The sequence below is a fragment of the Taurulus bubalis genome, assembly GCF_910589615.1.
Source record: "Taurulus bubalis genome assembly, chromosome: 19".
In the NCBI taxonomy this organism is placed as follows: domain Eukaryota; kingdom Metazoa; phylum Chordata; class Actinopteri; order Perciformes; family Cottidae; genus Taurulus; species Taurulus bubalis.
The window spans coordinates 9,060,506-9,075,947 of NC_136607.1; the positions used below are offsets into that span (position 1 = coordinate 9,060,506).

The window sequence follows — 15,442 nt, forward strand, 5'->3', positions numbered from 1 at the left end:
AGTCATACAGCCTGTGACCAGCTGGTAATGTTCAGACAGACGGACGGACAGACAGACAGCGGGTTCTTTTTTCCAGCTCCGTGTTCTCTTTGTCTGTCCTGTGGGAACCTCCGTCTCCTGTTCCCGCGAAGTGTGAGGAACTCAATCACAGCCCCGGCCCCCAGCTGGGCAGGGTTGCAGTAATTAAACTACATCACTCAACTGACTTTGAGAGAGCCCATGACTTTGGCTCTCTCTCAAGTTAAAATGTTTTACCTACCAGCAACTCCACAAATCCGCGACATGTTTTTACTCTTCAGTTTTGGTCCAGATTAAACAAACTAGATATAACGTGTTGATTAGTGAGCTTCAGAGGTGCTGGCAGATCTTTTATTTTTATTTGTTTAACCTTTGGACAGAGCCAGGCGGGTTGTAGCCCCAGTTTGTAGTCTTTATGCTTAGCTAAGCTAACTGGCTGCTGGCTGTAATTTTTGCGTTTATCGTAGCTTGGTATCAATCTTTTCATCTCTCGGCAAGAAAGCAAGTAAGAGCGTTTCCCAAAACTCTTCAAATTAAGCTGCCAAACCCTTTTTCACCTCGTTGCAACTAATTTGTTGGCAGACAGTTGCCCAATTTCACACCCCGTGGCCACGTCAGCATTCTAAAAGCCTTGCGTTTGACGAATAGTGCTTGTGTGAGAATATTGTCTCCTGGTGAGCATGCCAACCATTGTGTTCAGTCATCCATCGAAACCGGGAGGAAGAAAGTGTCACATTTTTTTGCACGATGAAAATTAATAGGCAGCTAAATGGAGTGAAGTGTATATTCTTTCCTACATATGTTTTTATGGGCAGCATGAATCAAAGTTATCTCCGTCTCATTCTGCTATTGTTTCTTCAAGGTTGAGTTAGTTCAAGTTCTATTCTTACTCCAGCGGGAAAAGGCTGAATCACAGGATCTGGATATATACTTGATGAACCGTACAGGAAATGGGTACTTTTTCGTGTATGTGTCAATTTGTACACTAATGGGGAACTCATCTGTGTGTATGAATGTGTCTGTGAATTTCATTTTCTTTTTTTTCTTGTTTTGGAGACCGAGCCGGAGGATGAGCAGAAAGCTACCTGCGCTCAGATACACTTTGTACCTTTGTGTGACGATACGGAGGAGAGTACCCTGTGGCTCTGTATGTGTGTGTGTGTGTGTGTGTGTGTGTGTGTGTGTGTGTGTGTGTGTGTGTGTGTGTGTGAGCGCGAGTGACAGACGATAGCATCACCCTCCATATTTCCTGTGCCGGTGTCTGGCGCCCACATGGATATATTGTGGTGATGATAAAGGGATATTAAAACTCATGGCTTCTTGCACAGCCTGCTCCCTGCCCGACTGTCTGTCTACATAGTCATCAAATCATCCCTTTACAGGCAAATACACACACACACACACACACACACACACACACACACGCACATACATGTGCGCACTCAGCAGAACTAAGTGAGTTATTGATGGTAGAGGATGTAAAAAAAAAAGAAAAAAAGGGATGATTCATGTTCGTATGTCCTCTGTTCAATGACTCAAATTCCAAATGTTATAGGACAAGATGAATGATTTGAAATACAACCATGTCAACTGAATAAGTACAACACACATTGAGATTGTCTTTTAATGTATTTTAATTAAAGGCATCTGAACAAAGACTGATTCCCAATCAGAACATAGTATCCAGTAGTACTTCGGAAAGATGTAGATAGTACAAAGCAGCTATGGAAGCTAAGTGAGTATGTGTTGGTACATCTGACCTGTGTGGGGTTGGTGAAAACTGCAACATATCATTAGTTTGTTCATGAACTGGCCCCTGGCCTCCTGTCATCTGGCCCCAAGGTGAAGCAGGTGGAGTATCCCCGGTGTACGGGCTGCTTTCCACGCTGATTCAAGGTGTTTATGAGTGAGTACCGCGGGGTTGCCAGGATGATGTGTGTTTGAATTAGTCACACTTCACTTACGATGCAAGTAGTAGTAGTCGTAGTAGTAGTAGTAGTAGTAGTAGAAGTAGAAGTAGTAGCTATATTAGTAGTTAAAGAAGCCAGTTGGGAGAAATATTGAAATGCAATATTTGTAGAAAGACAAAGAGAGAGACTAAATGGGAACGTTTCAGCACCATGGAGAGGGACAGCAACAAAGATGTTAAATATTAGGGAACTTACAATTGTAGACGTGTACCTGAATTGGTTTAATTGTGAATATTGACTCGGTATCCGCTGTTATAAATGTCACCAAGTGCTGTAAAATGTTTTTATGTTGTTTCTTTACCTCAATTATATGGTCTTTATTTCTTGGTTAAGACGCAGGGTCGTATTAGTTCTGACAGGAGGGTACTTCTGTTGTGAAGTGTTGGACGGTGCAGAACTACTACAGGTGACGTCTGGAAGCTTCTTCTTTTTTTTTACCATGAAACTTCCTCAGAGTCTATTCCTCATTGAGTCTATTCCTCATTTTTTCTGTGAAGCCCAAACTTCAACCAGAACTTGATACAAAACAAACTGAGCTTTAAAATGTTTAGTTGTGTTTTGATTTGGAAACGGCTTATGGATCTATTGCGACTACAACGTGGTCTAAGTATTGACCTCAGGGAAGCTGCTATGTGTTATGGTTTTAGTACAATGTAGAAAGACATACAGTAGAGTGGGTTTACATGTTCAGCACCATGAAAAGAGACAAAGAGAGGCTTTGGATGTTCATTTAGGTTTTTCCAGTACAGTTTCTTTAATGCATATTTTCATGTTTTTCTGTTTTGCAGTCCTCATCGATATTTCATCTTTATGTCATCCCTCAGCTCTGATCTCTCTCTTTTATTCGGTTTCCTCCTCTGACTGCTCAATTCTAAATTGAGGTTCTCTACATGGAGCCGTACATTGTAAAGTCGTACAATAAACTAAAATCCCAATTTGCATGTGGGAAAGGTATTCTAATGAGACAATTATGAAAAGCAGCATTTAGGCATCCATCACGGGCTGAGAATTTCAATATCAACTGCAAAGCCTGAGCATGAAATATGTAGAAAACAATATATTCTATATTACGTAGAAGGCAGGCACTTTCATCCCAGCAGACTAATTTCACCCATAAAGCACATCTGTGCGTTATGGGTTACCATGCCAACTGGTGCCCAGGGAGCAATAAGCGACCTTTCTTGTTTTCTACTTTTTCTTTCTCTCTGTGTGTGTGTGTGTGTGTGTGTGTGTGTGTGTGTGTGTGTGTGTGTGTGTGTGTGTGTGTATACTACATTTCTTTCAGGCAGTCGTGAGTGTTTGCTACCCGCTATACTTATATATAAAAGCTATCCTACTCCTGAGGATTTGGGCTCCCGAATGTACTTCACTGAGAGGTTTAAGGACATACAATATGACTTATACTCAAATGCATCATGAATCATGAATCATCTCAGGGTTTTCCAGCAAAGGGGGAACTAAGTGGGTATTCAGTCTGATGATCGGGCCAGTTATCTGTCATTTCCAAACTTCTCTCAATCCATCATTTTGTCTCCACCATTGTTGGTCATTTGACAGTGAGAAAGCTAAACAGAAAAATGAAAATCCATTTCAGCTATGTGTTTACAAGTCAGGAATTTGAATATTTTAGCTTCCTTGAAAGCTGGTAAAGTAGGGAACATGTAGGAATGTCTCCCTCTTGGAATCAGGATCACATAAATAATCCTGGCTGCAGGAGTACAGTCATCCCCCCTCTCTTTCTTGTTAACCCCCCCACACTCTCTCCCTTTCTCCTTTGCCTAGAGCATGTGTTTTTTTTCTGTGTGTTTCAGTGGAGCACTTAAGTCTCCCCCTCTGTGTACAGCCTGTAATGAGGACTGCCAGCTGTGTCTTAGTGGCTAGTGCGCACACACACACACACACACACACACACACACACACACACACACACACACACACACACACACACACACACACACACACACACACACACACACACACACACACACACACACACACCACACTATGTTGCTCCTCCACTTGTAGGTAAAAGCAGATGTGATGTGATCAACCTATAGGCTCTATGTGTTTATAATGTGTTGTGTTTGTGTGTGGGTGGAGGCAGAAAGATGATTTATATTCAAGTTGAAATGCTTTTCTCTGTTTTGTATATTTGTAAAGAACACAACAAACAGTTTGAAGATGAGACTGTAACTGTCGTTTTTTCATTGACGTTTGAAAGAAAAGATAATACAAAAAAGAAAACAGCAGATTATACATAAAAATAACTGTTACGTACTACCTTCTGCAGTATTGTGTGTATCAATGCGACAGTGAAATATTGCAGGAGTTTTAACTGTGCTTACTGCATGTTCCTCTTTGTGTGTGTGTGTGTGTGTGTGTGTGTGTGTGTGTGTGTGTGTGTGTGTGTGTGTGTGTGTGTGTGTGTGTGTGTGTGTGTGTGTGTGTGTGTGTTCAGAATCCTGGCCACGGTGGGTTCGGACTTTGACCTGCGAACACTGCGAGCAGTGAGAGTGCTGAGACCCCTGAAACTTGTGTCAGGAATCCCCAGTAAGTACCTCAACATTTGAAGATATTATAATGTCAAAAATTGTACTATGGACAAAGTGGCTTGTACAAACTCCAGGAAAGATTCCCTTCAGGCCTCCCTCCAAAACTATAATTATGATTGTAAACAACAAGCAAACATTTATTTCGGGCCAGAAAAATATTTGATGTGGCTGTCACAGTTATCACAATGCGTTCTTTTTTTCCCCCCCCACAAATATAAAAAAAAATGTTTTTGAAGAAGATTTCCAACCCTAACATTAAATGACAATTCCTGCTTATTACAACTTGTGTTGTTTGGACCATCATTGTTTGGTATTAATAACATTGTACTCACAACTATAATTGCTGAGGCCTGGGAGCCGTTAACGTTGCGAACAAAGAAGCCAGATGATCAGATTGGAGTGATGTTGTGTTCCCAGATTTCAGCAGTTATTTTTGATTAATGTCTAATGTCATCATAACTGATAGAAATGATGATGGGCAAAAACAACAAAAACAAGACCCGAGGTGCGATGAACCTTAACTACCCTCAGAAAGAGACCGAGCCCTTCTGACACTCCCCATCTTCTCCTGTCCCGCAGGTCTCCAGGTGGTATTGAAGTCCATAATGAAAGCCATGGTTCCCCTGCTCCAGATCGGCCTGCTCCTTTTCTTCGCCATTGTCATGTTTGCCATCATCGGGGTGGAGTTCTACATGGGCAAATTCCACACCACCTGCTTCAAGATAGAGACTGGTGAGAGCAACAGCTTGGCTGCGGCGCGTTGTTTGTACGACAACACTGATTATCGGCCGAGCTGACGCCAGAAAAAAAAACTTTCCCTCCTTTCAGCTGTGTTCCCAACATTCGTCACGCGGGAGGACATTACATTACATTGCGCATTTATGCAGGCGTACATAAATGATTCATACGTTTCGTGTATATGTATGTGGCTTAGGCGCGGCCGCAGATCCACAGCGCTGGCAGGCAGAGTGCCTATGTCAACGTAAGAAACAAGTGCACAGCAGAATTTCTGACAGCCATTTCTCACTTCTTGATTTTGATGAATGGTATTTTCACAGTCTTCAGAACTTGATTGATACGGCCTCTGCTGTATCTCAATAGGGATGCTTATGTACTGGGCCTCCTGATCGAATTCTACCTCTGAGTTAATGAGGTTACAATTCACTCGTTCTCTCCGCTACATTAGAAGTGCTACATTAGAGTGAGCAGCAGTAACACCTAACGGCATTCCTTGCTGTGTGAGTGGGAGTGGCACAGCGTCTCAACAACAGTGTGTTATAGATTTTAGCTCCTTAAATGTGAACCATGTTGACTTTATATTTCAGTTTTGCAGGTTTATTTGAAAAAGGAGAATACGGTTTCCAGATAATAGATCAGTATTTCCATTGGTTTGAATAGATCTGTGTCCTTTTTTCCCTCCAGTTTCAGCAAGTCTTTCAAAGAAATAACTCTGAGATCCAAATTTAAAAAAATCGACAAAACCTTTCAATTTGGAAAACTTTATTCTCCATATTTGCTGAATTGCATTGTTGTCTGTAATTTGCAACTACACAGAAACCTAAAACACGTTAAAGTAAAGGTTAATGCTGTACCAACAACCAAGAATTATAATCTTTGTTCCCTATAATAATTCCCTATACTTCATTATTTTCAATGAAACCATCAGGAAACCAATAGGGACCGTGCCAATGATAAGTAGTGTAGGCTTACTCAGAATGCCACAGATTAGAAACTATGAATGCTTTAAACTCATGTTGTTTTGCACATTTGAAAAGGAAACCACCGACTAACTATGAGATCGCACGAGCAGCGTGAACGTCACAACTCACCTCCTCCACGCCTTGAGTCTTCCACCACAGGCCATCGAAGTGATCTGTGTCATCTGTGGAAATAAAAGGGAGGGAGGATGAGAGAATGAGAAGTCTGCCCTGTGTTTGAGTCAGCGTAGCAACAAAACCCATTTCTGATCAATCACAGCCAGGTGACTATCGGTGCAATTATTATAATGCAACATTATGGTAAATTCAGAAAACACGACCAGTCTGCTCGGCTGAAATTATCAATTTTATAATGCAGTGATAAAAACTCTAAAAAAGGCTTAATTTCCTCGCTGCTGGTGTCAGTGTGAAGGCGTGACTCGAGGGTTGTTGGCTGGGCCAGCTGTAAAATATGTGCATTCCTCTGTGTGTGTGTGTGTGTGTGTGTGTGTGTGTGTGTGTGTGTGTGTGTGTGTGTGTGTGTGTGTGTGTGTGTGTGTGTGTGTGTGTATACGTGCATGTTCCAGCCCAGTCAGGGTGCTCATAGTGGTGTGAGCAGTTGTGACAGCCTGCTAGTGTACAGTACGTGTGTTATTGAGCTATTTTAGGCACAGATTCACAGCAGGATTTGATGAAGATGAGCAGCACTGGTAACAGCTTTCTACATTCAGGTTGTGTCTTTGTGTGTGTGTTTCTTTCACCTGTCTTGTGGGGACATTAACAGGATTACAAAGACACATGGTGGGGACTTGCCTTCCTTTTGGGGGGGAAGAATGGGGACAATATGCACGTCCCCTAAACATTCATCAGTGCATTTTAGGGAGAAGAAATGGTTAAGAAGTTAGGGTTATAATTAGGATTAGCTTGGTAACTGTTATGGTTGAAAATAGGGTGAATCTCTAGGAAATTAATATAAGTATATGTAATGTCCCCGACGAGTCATGAAAACACGACGTGTGTGTGTGTGTGTGTGTGTGTGTGTGTGTGTGTGTGTGTGTGTGTGTGTGTGTGTGTGTGTGTGTGTGTGTGTGTGTGTGTGCGCGCATATGAATGAGGGAGTAATAAGCAAGTCATGCTGGATACAGACAGTTTTGTGGGCCATTTGTTTTGAGTATGTTTGCATGCTGTTTTTTGTGTTGTGTGCTTCATTTGGCTGTCCATTAACTTGAGCTCAGGGCTACTCAAGCCCTTGGCTTCTTTGTCCTTTGCACGGTAGTAAATTGTTTTTCCCTTTAATTCTCTCCACTGAGACTTTGGATACATGATAATATCTTGCCATGAGCCATTAGTTTAGTTTTTGTAAAAGATAGACAGACGAAAGGATGGAATTGGATCCCTCGTGACATTAATTAGATTATGAGCAAACTTTACAAAGTCTAACATTTCTGAAGATTTATATAAACAATGAGTATTTGAACTACGATCCTTTCAACTCTGCAACATCCCATTTTCGCTTGCAATGCTCATATATAAATATATATATATTTTTTCTTTTACCTTGAGTTTTAAATGTATAATTTCTAAGATCACACTAAATCACATGGAGATCCTTTCAAATAAAGACCAAGTAAATATAATCTTTTTCTAAAAAAGGAAAAAAAGTTTCTAAAAATAGGAAAACCTGAAAATGAGCCCTAATTATTTCATCACGGTATTCCATTAGGAACTACACCTAGGAGAAGAAAATAGAGGCGCGAGATGCTCCCATATGATCTGTGGACGCCGAGTCCGGCTGACACAGCACCTGTCAGTAGGAAGGAAAGGGACACATCTTACTGGAGTGACACCAGAGGGATGTTGGCTGTGCAGTCTGGCTCTGCAAATCATCGTTAAAACTTGGCACGGCTTGTGATCGTGGCACTATCCCTCATGAAACTCTGGGCGCACAAGGCATCTGTTATGCTCAGCACATTTATTCTTTTCCTCTGATCCCCATCTGCTGACATGTGTGCCAGCACATCCATGAGACAAACTCTCGGCACCCTCCATGGTACCGCGTCCCTCTGTCACTTGGTAATCCCTGGAAACCCGCGTACAAAGTTGGGGCACATCTTGCTTAGTTATACCGCAGCCACACTAAGCCGACTAAACTGGACATATTGTTCAAATGCAATGCAGAGCACATCTTAATCAAAAGTCAAAGTTCATTTTTGCACATAAGTCAATCATGTTAATATGGCAGAAAGCTCTTTTTGACCCATCTTGATTTATATTGTTACCTGAAGTGCACATTCGCTGCAATTCTTTAGGATGGGATTCGGCACACTGAGGTGTGCATGTAAAGACCAATAAGCATCCCGGAAATCCTGGTCTGTCGCAGGCCCTCTAAGCCTGTGTGGTCTACAGTGTGCTGGCAGCTGGAGATGCAGCTGCGGTGCAGAGCGCGCACCAGTCGGTTCAACAAGTACGCTCCACTGGTTTGAATGAAAGATAACGTGTGAGTACAACAGAGATCTCAGAGGTCTGATTGAGCCAGGCGAGACCAAAATAAAGTCTGAAAAAAGATTTAGAGCCAACTGTGACGTGGTAGGTATAAAAGATACGTCCTAATAATACTGTTTTTTTTATTTATTTAATTGTTTATTATAGAAGGAACTTAACAAAACTGACAAAACCGTTCCATGCAAAACCTGAATATTGTCAAGTCCGTTGACGTAAAGATTGTAGCCTTGTTTTATTTTCTCAGTTCTTCTCCTTGTCGTGTCATGATCACACCTGCTGCCGCACAGCTGCGTAACCCATCTGCACACACTTCTTTATACTTTACACTTTATAGTTAATTTTCTCCTCAATTTAGTTTTGTTTAAATGTGCCATTATGCAAAGAGATAAACAGTGACAGATATTTGTTTCAGACATCTTACTCATTTATTAAGTGTTGTTGGCAGTGCATTAGTTTCTATTTGCAGCGCACACATTTAGATGGTCTACTTCGGTACATTCACACTTTAGCTTGTCGTTATATTTTATGTTTTTGTCAAGTCATTCTAATTTATTTTTGGTAAAGGAGCTTGACCTACAACAACATGATTCAAGGTGGCGGGATAGACCCAAGATCAAAATACAAACATTTTGCTTTTTTAATTGACTTACATTACAATCATTATGTGATTACCCCTTTGTTTACTAAAATGATCTAACCAGCCATTACATGCAATATACTTTTAAGTGACTTATATAGTTGATCTATTTCATGGGCTCAGAACTTTGGTACATTGTACATTGAATATTATTCATAATATGTTATCCTTAATTCTCCCAGTCACTGCGATATTATCTATTTGTTGCAGATGTTACCGTGTAACTGTCGTTCTTGAGTTGTGTGTGTTGTGTGGGATGAATGTTGTGACGTAATGGCAGATTTGCTTGATCAGTCATGATCTGCAGCACTGTTGGTGTTCTCTACCAATACCAAGGTTGTGTAGTACAGTGTACAGAGAACAATTAAAATCGAATGAGAACCCATAACATAAACTGCATGTGTCTTTATGTTTCGTTAAGTAACTGTAGGGGGAAAAGGGTATCTGACAAATAGATAGCTTCCAGATGTTCAGAGTGGAGAAGAGAAGCTGTGATATATTGGCTGCTGGCTAGGTGCCTCTGGTGCGATAACAGTAGCGCTCTGTTGGAGCATGCAGCTGAAAAGGGAGCCAAGCCACAGAGCAAAGCTCTAAATTCCCCCGTCCATCTTTGTACCGGCCTTCACCTGTGCTCACAAGCTTTCTGCAGTGACTGACAGAATGAGGCTGCAGCCACACTCTGCATGACATGGTTGGGAGGTCAATGGTCTCCACTGAGAGGAACCAGTTGAGGTGGGTGGGGCACCTGGGTGTTTCCCGTTGGAAGTGTTAGCAGCACGACTGATGACTGACTGTTAGGAGGTCATGGGTCACGTCAGAGCAGCGTAAGGCAGCTGGAGAAAGTGGCAGGGGAAAAGGACATGTTGGCTGCTTTGCTGTTCCTGCTGCAGACCTGACCCACATAACACCTGTTTTCACATTTGGGGAAACTGGAATTGTTATAGTGGCTTAAGTGGTTTTGAATCATTCAGTTTCTTTGAGATCTATCAATTCATCCATCCATCAAATAGAAACAGTAGTTTAAGTAAAGTAAAAGCCACCTGACATCCTGAATATGCATATCCAAACTCATGCCTTGTCTCTCTTTACTTCTCTACCGGTCAGGTGAGAGAGCAGTAGACTGGCCTTGCGGTCAGGAGGCTCCGGCCAGGACGTGTCCCAACGGGACCGAGTGCAGAGAGTACTGGCCTGGACCCAAATTTGGCATCACCAACTTTGACAACATCCTGTTTGCAGTGCTCACAGTGTTCCAGTGCATCACCATGGAAGGCTGGGTGGACATCCTCTACAGCGTGAGTCTTTAAGTTTTTTGGAATGTTGTATAAGCCTGATTTCTTGCAGTCTGTGTGTTTTTCTTCATCAACATTTTCTATCTTAACGTCTTTTCTCAGTATAGTTCACTCCCTATTGGCAGAGCTTCAGGATGTATTGCTTGTTGGTGTGTTTGTTAGTTGAATTGTCTTCAAACAGTTCAGGGTATACTAGCCAGATTGGTATGGTTATTCATGGTCCCCAGAAGATGATTCTTCTGGTAACAAAATGCGTCTTGAAAAAACAAGGACTGTATTTAATTAAATTAGTTGCGGATTAGTTGTTGATATTCATGCTTCTCCGGGGATGAGCCCCACTGTATGAAATGATCAGAAAACCCCCATGCTCCTCAGAGGATGGACTCTTTTTTTATTGGACTCCTCGTGGGTTTGGCTGTCTTCTGCCGTGGGCAAAATGCCAGGGTATCTATCTATCTAATGAGCAGATTGCCATTCATTTGTTCATTTGTATGCTCCCATGGAGATACACCGTGTGATGAAATGACCCCATGGCTCTTACTGTAGCACTACTCTTAGGACACACTTAATTTGGAGGTTAGGGGTTGACTAACAGAATAATATTGTATTTGCCATCCATCATTTCAATATATTTGGGTGTAATGAACATTTCAGCCTTTGGGAACCACTAAGGGTGTTTTAAACTCATCAACCATGAATAATTCATTCAGTGAAGGATTTTGTTGAGCATGTACACACTCTTTTTTCCATCACCCATGTGCTTAACATTCATAGAAAGACACACATTCACACCTGGGTGCTGCCAACCACAAGAACTGTGACCGCGGAGCAGCTCCCCTGGAGCATTTTGAGGATCGGTCAGTCGGTCATATTCATTCATTTTATTTGGGTTTCCCACACTGGTTCATACATTTAAACATGACACCCTCAGCTCATAAACCTGCGACCCTTAGACTGTCTCATATTTGATATCTTGCCCATCTCTCTGTGTGTAGGCCAGCATGCTGAAGCAGAGCTGGTGAATAAGTAAACACTTTCGGGTGTGAAGGTGTCAGTTTGACTACTGCATGGCTGGTAGGGTTGCAGCAGTGGTACAGATGACACACTGTACCTGTCCAGTGTTAGTCTACATACACTGTATCCTCTTTGTATTCGGAAACATGGCATATCTGTCTGTCAGTATACTTTACAAAAAAAGAAACAGAATACGACTTTAGAAAGGGAAGACAATACATGTTCAAGCAACACATAAGATGTGATTGCTTATGTACATAAAGATTATTTACAAAAAACTGTATAGGTTCACGCTTGTAAGGTAACTCAAGCTTCAGACGTCACGGCCACTACTCTGAGCATAACAAATAAAACAACAGGCAGATGGGTTTACGGGGGAGTTAGTTGAAAGCCGGATCTCATACGGACACCACAGGGTGCCCTGAGCGGCGGTATCAAGGCATCAAAGCTTCGGCATTCGACGCCCTGGAAGTCAGACCAGTGTGCAGCTATTGTCTGTACATTAGCTGTTTCGGAGGGAAAACACAGACTGGTGATCTTTTTTTGCTTGAACAATTATGAACCACAGCCTTGCATTATATTCTAAAGTAGAGACTGAGAGGACACATTCAAAGAGAGGGAGACTACATTTAGTTTCACAACCCGGACACAAAGCAGAGATGTTACGGCCATGTGGCTCGTGTCTTAGACAACTTGGTCAATGGACGCTATCCCCCGAGCTGTTCCCTCTGTCCCCGACCTAAACAGTTTTGTTATCTAAAATGCCAGCACATCTGTGTATTTTTTTTTTAAGGTCAGTCGAAAGCACGATGATTCCTTTTTAAAAATGCACAATCAAAGAAGACAAAAAGGAAAACAAGAATCCCTAAAGGATAAGCAAAGTCCAACCAGGCAGAACTAAAAGGTGCCTGGGCTAATACCACAGCGGCTGGCTGAGTTTGAGCTTCATCAGTTGTTGTTTTTACCAAGCAATGTATTCACAATTGCACATGAGTTTCCTTCAAGACAAAAACATAGACTCGCAGTGTTTACAGAGTGAAAGTGTGATGAAAGGCTGCATCTGGCAAATTGAGATGGTTCAGTAGATGGCAGTGGTTAAACTCGATTCAAAAACACCTTTTGACTTAATCAAAATTCTCCATTTGGAGTGGCTTATTGAGGTGATCCAGCATGGCAACAGACTTGTGACCGGCGGCTCATTAAAAAGATTTGTGCTTGAGACATTCAGCATCCACATCCCTGGACAAATAAGGTGAAAACGTCATTTTAATATTGGATTCTTTCATTTTTTTTCTTTCTTCTTCTTCACAGGTTGCTGTGTAATATTCAACACATTTAGCACAGATTGTACCTCACACCGCCTCCACCGGAGATGTAGCTGAAGCAGCAGCTTTAGTCCTCCGTCTGTGTGTACGCGGGATGCGTTCAGGCATCCTATTGACACTGAAAATAGTTTTTTTTCATGTATCGTGAAAGTGATGCTCGAGCTGTCGTGCGGCCTGTGTAGACAACCGACCTTGATTTAGGTGGGTGTGCATCTGGTCCATGTGGCTAATGGACACATGTTCATATGATGAAAGAGGGTCTTTTGATATTTGGTAAAAAAAAATATAATATTGTCACATCAAAAAGTCCCTTTGCTGGGACCCCGTTTGAATAAGAATTTAAACAAAAGCCAAACATCTCTGCATGGATAGTTTTCGTTTCGGGACATTACCATTATCTATGGAATGTGATCAATTATTATGATCAAATGATTCAGTTGTTGCATTATTTGCAGTACTTCTTATGTATCTCTTCCATTGTCTACCACATATTATTTCTCACTCTTCCACTCCTACCTTCTTTTCATCCCAAAATGCTTCTCCTCTCCTTTCCTTTCCCTTCTCCCTCCACTTCATCTTTTCCTTTCCCAGGAGATGCCAGATAACTGTCACTACATTGTGAGCCATTTGCAGAGCCATCTCTCCCCTCCTCCCTTCTTCTTCTTCCTCTTCATCCTTGTCTCGCTCCAAACATCTCCCGTAGCTTTTTCTGGCTCATTATCCTAAGCAATGCCGACCCACGCTGCTGTGATCCGAATATGCCTCCTCTCTCAGTCGGTACTTTTTCTTTGTATTTCAGTCTTTTTCTTTTGGTTGAGCTCAGAGTCATTCCTTTTGATCCAGCAGTTATTTTTACCGCATCCTTTTTGTGTGGCGTACTGTACTTCTTCCTGACCGCCCATTCAACCAGGTATTTCTCTATGTAATGCTTAATTGTTCTCTTCTTCTCTCTGCCTTTTCCTGTTCATTACATTTCATTTAGCTGACGCTTTTATCCAAAGCGACTTACAATAAGTGCATTCAACCATGAGAGTATATACTCGGAACAACAAGAATCAAGAAAGTACAATTTCTTCAAGAAAGCCAAACTACAAAGTGCTATAAGTAAGTGCTGTTTAAGTGCTACTAAAGTGCTTTTTTTTATTCTTCTTTTTTCTATTCAAGATATAGTAGGAAAAGATTTGTTTTTAGTTTGCGGTGGAAGATGTAGAGACTTTCTGTTGCCCAGATGTCATTGGGGAGTTCATTCCACCATTGAGGAGCCAGGACAGCAGTCGTGACTGGTCGTGACTGGATCGATTCAAATGCATTAAGGGACGTACGGTGGGGTAGTTTTCTAAATTGCCTTGTAGAGACCAATCATACGTCCCGTTGAGGCAAACCCAGACACATTTTGGGACTCTTTTGATTTGCCTGATTGCTGCTCTTCAGGTTTTACTTCACTACACACAGACGGTGTTGAGCTCATTGGAGAGTGTTTTCACAGAAGTGTAATACCGTGCTGATCATCCGTCTGTTAAAGCCTTTGGTTTCGCTCACTGTGTCTGCGAAACATCAGCACATCATAACAAGTGCCAAGGATCCGTTACAAGAACAGTGTGTGACTGTCTGACGGGTGCGAATGCTCAGGACGCCTTAAACAAAAATCCAGTCGACAGTTGAACCACTGGTCTAAATCCATGAGCACGGTATATCGAACAGAAGGCAGCTAAAGGAAATATTGCAAACATTATATGCTACTTGTCAATGGTGAGAACGTCCTCGCCATGGATTTAACTTAGCCTTATAATTCAACGAGTGAGAGGTCTTGTGTTTTGTTTTAGCCTAAGCTAACCTATAGCCTCTTTCACCCCCTAGAGGCTTGTCCGTCGTCAGATCGATAGCCAAAGTACGAGTACAGAGAATGTTATGGACCGGAACATACAATACCAAAGTGTGTCATTGCAGGAGTGGTAGCAAATGGTGGTTATTGTTTTTCATAGTAGTCCTTGTTCCTTCAAGCGATGACACGTTTCTTTGATTCATCCTGACTGACAGTACGGTCAGCACCTCTCAAAGTACCTGCAACTCTGAGCAGGGCCAAAATGTCCCGCAAAGAAAAGAACGTGGACAATAAAAAAAATAATAAAGGAGAAACCTTGACGACCTTATTTAGTGGGAAAGAGCCATAGGTGTATTTGTGTCAATGCAGTGGAGCGTGCGTGCCATGTGTGCATTAATATCCGGAGTATACAAATGTATATTCACTCTCGGTACAGAAGCAGGGCAGGGTGGGGGGTGGGGTTGGGGTTGAAGTCTAAAACATCATAAGGCCACAATAGCATCAGGGGCTCTATTCTGTGGATTATGTATTTTCCTGTGACCCAGCATTAACCCCGCAGATTGATGACTATGCTGCTTCTGCCCAGAGGGGGATTGCTCAGACCTTTCTTTCTAAT

The 15,442-nt window shown here is 42.0% G+C and overlaps 1 protein-coding gene across 1 annotated transcript in view; it reads left to right on the top strand.

Annotated features, from left to right (window-relative positions):
- Nucleotides 1-15,442, top strand: part of cacna1bb (calcium channel, voltage-dependent, N type, alpha 1B subunit, b) — a gene marked incomplete at both ends in the record, with an annotated part of 140,576 nt that overhangs the window by 42,303 nt on the left and 82,831 nt on the right. Inside the window, 3 exons of the mRNA XM_079235043.1 lie at nucleotides 4,447-4,538; nucleotides 5,120-5,272; nucleotides 10,481-10,668. Coding sequence (XP_079091169.1) covers nucleotides 4,447-4,538; nucleotides 5,120-5,272; nucleotides 10,481-10,668 — 433 coding nt within the window. The remainder of the gene's footprint in view (nucleotides 1-4,446; nucleotides 4,539-5,119; nucleotides 5,273-10,480; nucleotides 10,669-15,442) is intronic.